The 12291-nt window shown below is 45.3% G+C and overlaps 1 protein-coding gene across 1 annotated transcript in view; it reads left to right on the top strand.

The window, feature by feature from the left end:
* The first annotated feature begins 10877 nt into the window (after positions 1-10877).
* Positions 10878-12291, top strand: part of LOC117520991 (centrosome and spindle pole-associated protein 1-like) — a 143046-nt gene continuing 141632 nt past the window's right edge. The window contains exon 1 of the mRNA XM_034182326.1: positions 10878-10981. Coding sequence (XP_034038217.1) covers positions 10911-10981 — 71 coding nt within the window. The 5' untranslated portion in view covers positions 10878-10910. The remainder of the gene's footprint in view (positions 10982-12291) is intronic.

Consider the following 12291-nt stretch of genomic DNA (forward strand, 5'->3'; position numbering starts at 1 on the left):
CCTGAGCTTATGTTTATAGGTCTCTGTGAGTGGCCCTGGGTGACCTTGGGCAGGGATTAGGTATTCGATCTGTGGGTTTTGGCTCTTGGTGGGGTGTTGTTGAGTGTTCCTTGCATGAATGTATGTGTGGTGATAAGTGCAGGCAGGGCCTTCACTGTACAATATGGTTTGTCCTCTGGATTGCTGGTAGCTTGGATGTCCTGCTCCAGCAGTTGAGGATACTTACTCTTTTGGCTCTGGTACTGTAGCATCAGCCTTGGGGTGGGAGGGATCAGGGGTGTTTGGAAGTGTAAGGCTCCTGACACGAGCATGACTTTGATTCACGCACTTGCACAACCTGTGTCATGCAGGAGAGTAAACTCATCTTTAACTGGTGTAGACTGAATGTGAGAGGGGCGCTGGCACATGCAATTGCGCAAAGAGAATTTTGAAATGTTCAAAAAATCCTTCACGCGTAAATGTTGTGCTTCGTGGCACGATCTAATTGCCAACACGATGTGCAGTTTGTCAAGTCGACTAAAGCAGAAGTGAACAGAGCCAGTGGTGACGTCAATGATCGCATCAGAGTGCAGCTCATCTGAAAGATTATAACAAGATGTTAAATCTATCAAAAACACACTTTAACAGCTGCACACAAGAAGGAAAGAACACACAAATGTTTTACCAAGCCACTACAATGTAAACATGAGAATTACCTTTTCAGATGGCTCAAAATGCTTTCTGTGGCTCGTTAGGCACGCACGCGTGAACGGCTGAAGCTGAAGAGGTCCTCTGTGACTCAGGAAGCGATTACAGTGTCCAGCCCAGAGCAGGTGACGGGGTGGAACAAAGAACAGCGTCCAGCTGGGAACACAGTGGGTGGGATTGTCACGACGACGGGCGTGCAAGTGCGTGAATCAAAAATCATGCTCATGTCAGGGGGCCTTTACCTGGACTTATCTAGTGAGTCATCTTGACTGCCTCTGTACTTGAGATTACCAGCAGAAAACGCCACAGGATAATGATGTCTCTATTTGCACAGGATTAATACCAATTGAGGTCATTTCTACAGATTGTTTCTAAGGAGGTGATGCTTTAGTGACATGGGACAGCACAGTTGAAAAAAAAATGAAATGGCACATTAGAACAAGATAAATGTGACTGAGGAGTTCTGGTCATAAATAATGTAATTTTATGTCAGTTGTCTTTCCGGGCGCAACAACAAAGTATGTAGATAATGGGTAGAGATTGTCTTGAATTGGGAATGTTCTGCTCTGGAAAGCAGTGCACACAGGATCTGAAAACTCAGTGACAAGAGATGGGAGTGACCTACCACTGTCACACTTCAAAAGAAAATTACAAAGCTGAATCAAGTGGATTTGTATTTACAGTCTAGCTTTTAGTTAAGTTGACTTCATGAATTTATTTATTCTTTTGTCTTTGCCCCCCACCCCCATGTACATCAGCATGTAGTCTGAACATTTCCTATGCAATCACAACACAAACATGTCCCATCTCAATAGTATTTGTTATACCCCTGTCACACAAGCAGAAATCAATTGGACAAACTAAAAAAAATATGGATAAACAGAAGGCAAAGGTTACGTCAAAAATGAGAGTGAGGACAGTGGACATGATAGACATAGAGAAATGTTATACTGCATTTGCCGTGTGATTTGAGAAATCAAAAACAGAAAGAAGGGAGAAAGAATGTTGAAAAGAAGGAACTAGGGAAAAAAAGACAGAGAGACACACACACACACACACAAGTACCGGCAGGTCAAACATTATCACTTAATAATCCCTTCTCCTCCTCCACCTCCCTACACCCCCAACACCCTCTATCTGAGCCTGGCTGTGCCTGAAGTCAAGGGTCAAAGTCCACGAGGGGAGGACTGGTGTCCTGTGTATCGCCGACCCCTACCACCACAACAAGTCCAGCAGCTTGACGCTGCCCAACCAGGTCCATCTGCTCCATCACAAGATAGGTCCTTACCTCCTCCCCCATCAGAACTCCTGGATGATGATGATCCATCAGGCGCTATGGGAGGACAAATGCAAGCATCCACTGAGGGCAAAGCTGTCCACCGCTCGCCTCATAACACCAGAGCCCACGCCACCAAGCCTCAGATGAAACAGCAAGATGTCTTTGCCATGCCAATGATCGAGTTTCCTGGTGCCCACAGTGAAAATATCCTCGTCCACCGCCATATGTGGACTGAGATGATGACTGCTGCAAAAGACTATCTCCCTCCACTCAGCCAAGGTGGAGAGGGGTTTGCTGAAAAATTGGAGGCTTTCTGTCACGCCTGGAGACCGTCAGGTGAAGAACTGACCAACCTTTTAAAGACACTTGTTCCAGTCCAACCATACCTGAAAATCCAAGCTGTGGTTGAAAGACCACCTGCACAAAGACTGAGAGCTGAAACCATCACCTGGGAAAATGCCAGTGAGTACGAACTGCATGCCAAAGCAGTTTGTGATGACATCAAGGCCAAATGTCCAGTGGACATAGCGGCGATCCAAGCCTGCAAACAAAATCCTGGTGAGTCTGTGACAGACTTTTTCATCTGGCTGGAGGAGTGCATTGCACACAGTGGATATGAAAGAGCTGATGTTGCCTATGATGCAAAGGGAGAGACACCATTTGAAGCTGTCCTAAAGTCCTGTCTGGTCCCTGGCCTGAGGTTAGAAGTCCATCAGGGAGTCGAACAAACCCTGATTGGAGGATGGGCTGACAACGAAGTGAAAGAAATCTTACACATGCACATCATGCTAAAACAAAAGAGGTGAGGAAAGCGACCAAGAGGAGAGACAATGATCACCGGACAATGATGAATGCCCCTGAAATGTCCGCTGCTGCACTCACCATGATGTCCGTCAAAAGAGTGTGTCAGTGTGCTGACAGAACTTTGATCAGAGGCCGACAATAGCCCCGACCCAGAGACACTGAAGATCCAAATGGCTGTTTTATCTGTGGGACGTTTGACCGCTGGTCCACTGAAGTGCCCATAATGCCATCCAGAGCACAATGCAGACGTGGAGGCTTCTGTCGTGGATGAGGCAGACGCAGTGGAGGATGTGGTCCAGCCCAACAGAGCCAGAACACCCGAGCGGACTGACCATGACAGACGGCCAGCACGGCACACGGTGAATCAAACACACACAACACAGTCACACCCACCGCAGAACAACACACAAATATAAATTTTGAGAGTAAAGTAAATGATTAAGTGAAAAACCAACACAAATTCCTCTGGAGGTCCAACAAATGGTTTTAAATAAGATTGCTGAATTAGAAAAACTCTCTAATCCATATCATATGTTTTTAAAACCCCAACCTTTTGAAATTTTGCCAACAGTTGTTCTAACTGTAAAAGGGATAAAACTGAAATTTATGATTGATACTGGTGCCACAAGATCTTTGATACAGAGCTCTGATTTTGAAGGCCTCGAGCCTGGGGAAAAGACACGTGTCAGTCTGTGCTAGTGGGGAGACTTTGAGTGAACCATTTTCCAAACCAGCTCTGTGCCATTGGGCGATAGGAGATCATTGGTTTCAACATGAGTTTGTCATGTCATGAAAGTGTCCAACAAATCTGATAGGTCGAGACATTTTGTACGCTTGTAATGCAGTCCTGTCTTACACAGACCAGGGAATAAAAATCTCCTCTTCTCCTGATCAGCCAGAGCTGTGTATGTTGTCAAAAGACTCGGCTGGGCCTTTGTTTGTCTACAACTGGTCTCTGTGGCCTTCTACTGGTGAAACGCTGTTAGAGCTTAAAAAAACAATATCCACTCAGGCAAGAAGCTGTGGCTGTTGTGAAAGTGTAGGAACACGGACCCACAACAGGGGGCGCAAATGAACGGACAATGGAGAAGATAAATAACAAGTTTTACTATTGTGAAACGAGCACAACCAATACAACAATCAATAATTTGGGGTTAAGCCGAATTCTGCTGGTGTCGTGTGGGCAGGCTCGAAGGTAGGGGACGTCCGTCCAGGTCGAACCGGAACCATCCAGATCTCCTCTGCCACCGAACCCTGGAAGTACTGGAACCGCCAAGTCCCGAATTCCCAGGTGGCCACTGCCTCCGCTCGTCGGATCCGGTATTGCTGGCAAGAGAGAGCAACAACACACAGGTGTGGATGCGGCTGCACCCAATAACACGGAGAGGGGAGAAGCTGCCTCCACCTCTCGTCCCAAAAAAGCAGGAAGGTGAGTACTTATCTAATCACTCGGCCTGCGGTAGTCAGCTGTCCTGAAAGGTTTAACAAGTTTATCAATTTAACACAGAATATGCTGCAGAGAATGTTACCTCTATCTCAAGGCGATATCTCGGCACTGAGGTGGAGACGCCTTCCTGATGATATACCTCCGTGCTGAGTGGAGTCAGCTGTGTCCAGTAATGGGTGACAGCTGTCACCCTAGCTGCTCTCATCAGGCGGCAGCGCCCTCTGGTGCCTGGAGCCCGCACTCCAGGCAGGGCGCCCTCTGGTGGTGGTGGGCCAGCAGTACCTCCTCTTCAGCGGCCCACACAACAGTGGCTGGAATAACCCCTGTTTTTCAATTCCTTTTGGATGCAGGAATTGTGATACCGATCCAAAACTCTCCTGTTTTGACGCCAATATTCTCAGTGAAAAAGATCCGTCCTGCGGGACAACCCACTGAATGACGTTTTGTTCAAGATTTGCAAGCAGTAAATGTTGCAATCATACCACCAGCTCCTGTGGTATCAAGTCCGCACACAATTTTGTCTCAAGTCCCGGCTGATTCTCAATTCTTCTCCGTGGTTTTGGCTTTTGACTAGAGGGTTGATGATTTTACTGTTTTAAAGACTTATATTGTTGCGACTATTAATTACCATGTGATTATTTATTTATTTACTTATGTCTTTGTTGTACAGCACTTTGGTCAACCTTGTTGTTTTTAAATGCGCTGTACAAATAAACTGGATTGGATTGGTCGACCTCTCTAATGCTTTCTTTTCTGTTCCTGTGCACCCAGATTCTCAATTCTGGTTTGCTTTTACTTTCAAGGGTTCACTAGTAGCCCTCACATGTACTGTCAGGCTTTGGCGGACAGATTGACCTCTTTGACCTTATCACAGGGAACCGCCCTCTTGCAGTATGTGGATGATTTGCTGATTGCAGTGTGAGCACGACACTTTGTTGCTTCTTTTGCACCTGGCAAAGGGGGGACATAAGGTGTCACAAAAAAAAAAAATTGCAGTTTGTAAAGCCCAAAGTTACTTTCATTGGCCAAAATGAGGAACAGGGAAACTTTGTGTCCAAAAGCTTTTTTTCAGACTGAGCAGAGAACTGATCTTGAAGGTGTCAGAGGAGAAGCGTACATGTGTACACGCACAAATGCTGAGGGAAGCTTCAAATTTTGTGTGGCTTAAAGTCACTAACTGGGACTCTGGTCTTATTGCAGTCGAGAAACGAGAATCATCCTCCGTTTTGTCACAGCTTTAAACGCTGCGCGGCTCTCTGACTCCGCTCGGAATTAATAACTTCAAAACGAATCGCCACTTTAAATAAAATGACACCTCTTACAAACGTTGCAATACAGACAATAAACTACAATCGACTAAAACGTTTTTTCCTCCCAAAATGAGACGTCCTGCGTTCTTTATAAACCTGACCTGCAGCACATCTGCAAGAGCTCAGTTCATAGGTATGGAAAGACATTCATGCCAATAATAATGTCTGAAAGGAAATGCTTTTGACAAAAAATAACAAATTTTATTTCTGTTTATGTCCAGAGATCAAGGATCCACCATGTAGAGTTTATTATGTCCAGAGTTTAAGGCTCCGGTAACCAATTTCATATTTATTTACTTTAAGACTCAATAAAATGTTCAATTTAATCAGCTTATAAATCACCAAATTACAACAAAAGCTGTCTCAAGATGCCTCACACAGAACAGTTCAACATAAAAAATTAAAATAAATAAATAAAAATTAAAAAATTCAAATGCCTAATAGGTTTTAAGTCTTGACTTAAAAATGTCCTCGGACTCCGACTGTCTCACTGAGGGCCATGTACTGGTAAACCCAGAATGAGATTGCCCACTCAACAAACTTCCCCAGCCTTCTGGACATGATGAAGGGACTTGGGTTGTCGTACCGTCCCAATTGCAATTTTTTAAAGTCATTAATGGTGTATACTTTACAGTCATCCCACACTGACAAAATAACACATACAGTGCCCTCCAAAAGTATTGGCACACTTGTTTATGCCATTTTAAATACAAAAATAAAAAATTCTAAAATTATCTTCATTAGACTCAAACTGAAAGTAAATCTCTACAACTTGATATAAATTAATTAAAAATATAAAAGTCAAGATGATTGGTTGCATAAGCAATGGAACATTTTTATATAATACCTGTAAATCAGTTTTATTACCAGTTTTCTTCAGACAAGTCAGGGGATGGATACATGAACATTTCCAAGTCACTGAATATGTCTTGAACTTTAATATGGCACTCTGTGTTAAATCTGTGTGGAGTAGACAGTTCTTACAAACTGAGTGACTGTGCAAGAAGGAGAAGAATGAGGAAAGCCACCAAGACACCCAGACAACCCAGAAGAAGATATGGGCTTCTGTGGCTGTGATTGGAGAAACTGTGCATAGTGCATGTTTTGCATTTTGTATCACCAGTTATACGAGGTCTATTAGAAAAGTATCCGACCTTATTATTTTTATCAAAAACCATATGGATTTGAATCACGTGTGAATGCGTCAGACAAGCTTGAACCCTCGTGCGCATGCGTGAGTTTTTTCATGCCTGTCGGTTGCGTCATTCACCTGTGAGCAGGCTTTGAGTGAGGAGTGGTCCACTCCTCTCGTCGTTTTTTTCATTGTTTAGGAATGGCTCAGAGACTGCCTCTTTGCTTGATCAAAAAGGGACATCAAAGTGGACACCATTCAAGAAATTCAGATGGTTTTTGGTGAAGATTTTATGGGCTTCAAAGAGATTACGGAGTGTTACTGTCGCTTTAAGGATGGCCCAGAGCGACTGGTGGTGCGCCGTGCTCCAAAGCCGCCATCGACAGGCTGAGGGACCATTTCATTTCTAAACGGATGGCTGTATGGATCCGTGACCATCATGTGCAATTTCTCTGGTTATCACAAGAGCTGGACATCAACCATTTTCCGGCAGATTTCACTTTTAACAAGAGATTTTGTCATGGAAAGCCGAGCGGAGGCTTCGCGCGTCATGATGGATGAGGCTTCATCATGGCGTTGCTTTGCACCATGCGGCACCGCCACGACACGCGAACCCTCCGCTCCTCTTTCCATGACAAAAACTCCTGTAACAGTGGAATGTGCCGTTCATTTCCAAACTGAACGCTGTGTTTTATCCGGGATGTCATCTGGCTAGCACAGGAATTGTGAAAGGATGTGGACATCAGGACTTTTTCGGCACATTGAGACAGACGTGCGGAGGAATTCCGTGCGTCGCGGCGGTACCGCATGGCGCAAAGCAACGCCATGATGAAGCCTCACAGGACATGTTCTGGCATGTCCAGGCACATCCACAATTTCTCGATGGAAAAACCACCGACAGCTGTCTGAACGCCATTTCAAAGCCATCCTGTGAGACCAAAACGGAGGTGGTTTTGTCTCACTCCAGTAGCGAATCCATCGTGACGCGCGAAGCCTCTGCTCAGCTTTCCATGACAAAATCTCTTGTTAAAAGTGAAATCTGCCAGAAAATGGTTGATGTCCAGCTCTTGTGATAACCGGAGAAATTGCACAGGATGGTCACGGATCCAGACAGCCATCCGTTTAGAAATGAAATGGTCGCTCAGCCTGTCGATGGCGGCTTCGGAGCGTGGCGCACCACCAGTCGCTCTGGGCTGTCCTTAAAGTGACAGTAACACTCCGTAATCTCTTTGAAGCCCATAAAATTTTCACCAAAAACCATCTGAATTTCTCGAATGGTGTCCACTTTGATGTCCCTCACAGTTTCTGAAAAAAATTTGATCAAGCAAAGCGGCAGTCTCTGAGCCATTCCTAAACAATGAAAAAAACGACGAGAGGGGTGGACCACTCGTCACTCAAAGCCTGCTCACAGGCGAATGACGCAACCGACAGGTGTGAAAAAACTCACGCATGCGCACGAAGGTTCAAGCTTGTCTGACGCAATCACACGTGATTCAAATCCATATGGTTTTTGAAAAAAATAATAAGGTCGGATACTTTTCTAATAGACCTCGTACAGCTTCATGATGAAGTGGTACAGAGGAGGATTTTCTTAAAAAGAAGACCTGGAAGTTCAGCTACAGTTTGGCTTCTGGCAAATTGTAGCTGAACTTCCAGGTCTGAGATGCAAGCCTAGATCTGATGTATGTTTTTTTTTTAAAGACTTATTTTGGACCTACATATATCCCATTCCACAATGAACCTGTCCGATGTTTATTAACAAAGTTGATGCACTTGTATCCAAATGTGCAAACATAATCATATCTGAAAATGTAAGTCACTGTAAGTGACAAGATTTTATCTGGTGCTGATTTTGGGTGGATGATTTGTGATTTATCTATACAAGAGGGCTGAAATGATAATTAGAATGTTGCCAACATGACGAGAGAACTACATGTGCAAGTCATTATTTTTCACAAAAAGTCAAATCTAGGAGCATGCCCTGGTGCTGCACTTTCTTGCATCTACAGCACTAAGGAACCACCTTGGGCCCTGGATGGTAACCATCCAGACCAGGGGTGGGCAATTAATTTTTACAAGGAGCCACATAGGGAACCTGAATTATGTCCAAGGGCCACACCATTGATAACTCAGCTGTCTCCCATTACAAATTTTACAATAAATTACCTATTTAATAGCTTTTGTAGGTCATTTTTATTATTGTAATAATATGTAAATATACCTAAATAAACCTGTCTAATGATTTGCGACACACAAGCTTGACATTTTTACTATATGTAATAATAATCACAGACCTCATGAGGGCTGGACAGAGACATGCAAAGGGCCACATGTGGCCCCGGGCCGCAGTTTGCCCAGGTCTGATCCAGACAGACGACCAGTCCATTCACATATCTATGATCTTTGGCTTAGTCAGTGTGCAGACTGTTTTGCTAGAATGTGCAGACTGTTTTGCTAGTTATGTTTTTGCAAAGCGCAGATGTGCATCTTTAATTAATGGTTCAGCCTTGAGGGGAGAGCATTGTAACCGGAACACCGGTTCAGGGCTGGACATTATTATGGGACGTGTAGGAGACTGAGGGCTCAAAGCCTTATGCGTAGCCATGGGTGGGCCCGGATGGGCCTGGGCCCGCCCACTTGTCAGCGTTGCGTTGCTGCTTGCATTGACCACTGACACTTTGCATCTGTGTCTGTGCAGTTGGCTGAGATGTGTTCATCATTAAACTTGGAATTCATTTTTGAAACAATGTCTTATTTAAATACCTATTGACGTTTTGGGTTTAGGCCGAGCCAAGTAGGCTACCAGACTTGCACTGAATGTGTGTGTGTGTGTGTGTGTGCGTGTGTGGCGCTCCACTGCAGCTTGCATTATCCATGAAGAGTAGTTGTGTCTGACGTGTCGCGTCTGTGTGCTCACTTTGCCAGTGCTGTAGGCTAAGTGATAGCGTTGCTTGCATTGTCCAAACGAGGCATACTTTTTCAAACGGTGTATTATAATACCTACACCTTACCTACAACCCCAAAGGTTGGGCCCATCTGATTTTTTTCTGGGCCCACCCATTTTATGATTTCTGCCTACGCCCCTGCTCAAAGCCATAAGAGTTTTCATATCAATGTGAGACCAGACTTTGTGTCTTTCCATTGTTTTGTGATATTGTCAATCCTATATGCTGTATGTAACTATATTCAATAAAAAGGAGAAGCAAATGGGCAGGGCCTTCAGAGCAGTTGACAGTTCTTTCTGAAGGAGCTCCTCGTTTGTCCTCTCCTGATCAGGAAAAGAAATTCAGTGTCTCTTTGCGTGATCATTTTCTGTGTGTGTGTAAACTGGGTTGTTCTTTCCAGGTCCAACTCCAAACAACTCTGACAAATAACCACATATCTGCCACAGCCAGGTGAAACGTGGGCATCCCCTTGGCCTTCTCCAGTTACTCTGGTCCTTAAAACTCAGGCACCTGTGCTCTGGATCATGCACAGAGAAATGGACCACGTGGCCAGAAGGTTGAAGCTGATACTCCCTCACAATGCAAGTAATACTCATTCTAGTTCCTGTAAGTAATTGCTCATTTGATACAAAGTCATTCCAGTGATACCCAAAGAGCCACTGAAGACATTTAGCACCAAAGACATCCAGTTGTTACTCCAGGAGTCACCGGTTAGCAGCTAAGTCTCACAACCCATACAGCAAGACAAGCACCAGGGCCCTAAAGACTTGGACCTTTTTTCTCTGCAACGATTCTCATGACTGAGTCCAGGAAGTAGTTAAAAGCCTGAATTTTCATCTTGGTCCAGGACAAATCCAGACATTCCAATTCCTCACATTCTCCGATTATACAAAGATCACAGCATTGTCCACAAAGCCGAGATCAGTAAACCTTTCTTTGCTGACAAAAGTATTGAATCATTTGTTTCCACAACCCTACCCAACACCCAGTCCATGCAAGCATTGAACAGCGTAGGAGCCAGAACACACCCCTGATAAACACCAGTTTTTGCTTCTTGAATCACTGACAAGCATCTTGATGGAATGTGTAATTTGAATTTTTGTAATATTTGCCACATCCATTAGATGGTGGGTTTTACACAATAAATTTATGTGACTTGAGCAAGATGGCGGACGAAAATGTTGCGATAATGAGGTGGATGTCCGCGTCGATAGGCGGGTTCGGGGTGTGGTTTGTTGCGTGGTTTTCCAACGTCACATCCCTTCTACTTACAGATAAGCAAACATACCAGTTTCAGAGCTCTATCATGTGTGTGTGGTTTTTAAGTGAATTTGACAGTTCTCTTCATACTCTGACAGCTGCTGGACGAGGAGCTCGGTAAGGCGGCTCTGAAACACCACTGGCTTCAGTTTAAGCTAATAAGCTAGCTAAGCTTAGCTTCGCTGTGACATTCTTAAATCAGGTAATCGAAGAGCTTTGTTTAAATATATTTATTTGTCTGCGTATGAAAGTGTTTTCATGGGTTAATGGGATCTCTGAGGAATGCGACGCTGCCGTTGCCTGGCAACGTAAATTTAAAGCGATAATTCGGAGAACACAGCTGTGTTGGACATGTCCTCACCGTGCTGTGCTGGACATGGATGTCCTCACCGTGCTGTGCTGGACATGGATGTCCTCACCGTGCTGTGTTGGACATCATGGCCTCACCTTGCTGTGTTCGACATGGATGTCCTCACCGTGCTGTGCTGGACATGGATGTCTTCACCGTGCTGTGCTGGACATGGATGTCTTCACCGTGCTGTGCTGGACATGGATGTCCTCACCGTGCTGTGTTGGACATGGATGTCCTCACCGTGCTGTGTTGGACATGGATGTTTTCACCGTGCTGTGTTGGACATCATGTCCTCACAGTGCTGTGTTGGACATGGATGTCTTCACCGTGCTGTGTTGGACATCATGTCCTCACAGTGCTGTGTTGGACATGGATGTCTTCACCGTGCTGTGCTGGACATGGATGTCTTCACCGTGCTGTGCTGGACATCATGGCCTCACCTTGCTGTGTTCGACATGGATGTCCTCACCGTGCTGTGTTCGACATGGATGTCCTCACCGTGCTGTGTTGGACATCATGGCCTCACCTTGCTGTGTTCGACATGGATGTCCTCACCGTGCTGTGCTGGACATGGATGTCTTCACCGTGCTGTGCTGGACATGGATGTCTTCACCGTGCTGTGCTGGACATGGATGTCCTCACCGTGCTGTGCTGGACATGGATGTCCTCACAGTGCTGTGTTGGACATGGATGTTTTCACCGTGCTGTGTTGGACATCATGTCCTCACAGTGCTGTGTTGGACATGGATGTCTTCACCGTGCTGTGTTGGACATCATGTCCTCACAGTGCTGTGTTGGACATGGATGTCTTCACCGTGCTGTGCTGGACATGGATGTCTTCACCGTGCTGTGCTGGACATCATGGCCTCACCTTGCTGTGTTCGACATGGATGTCCTCACCGTGCTGTGTCAGACATCATGTCATCACCGTGCTGTGTCGGACATGGATGTCCTCACCGTGCTGTGTCGGACATCATGTCCTCACCGTGCTGTGTCGGACATCATGTCCTCACCGTGCTGTGTCGGACATGGATGACCTCACCGTGCTGTGTCGGACATGGATGTCGTCACCGTG

The sequence above is a fragment of the Thalassophryne amazonica genome, chromosome 11 (assembly GCF_902500255.1).
Source record: "Thalassophryne amazonica chromosome 11, fThaAma1.1, whole genome shotgun sequence".
Taxonomy (NCBI): domain Eukaryota; kingdom Metazoa; phylum Chordata; class Actinopteri; order Batrachoidiformes; family Batrachoididae; genus Thalassophryne; species Thalassophryne amazonica.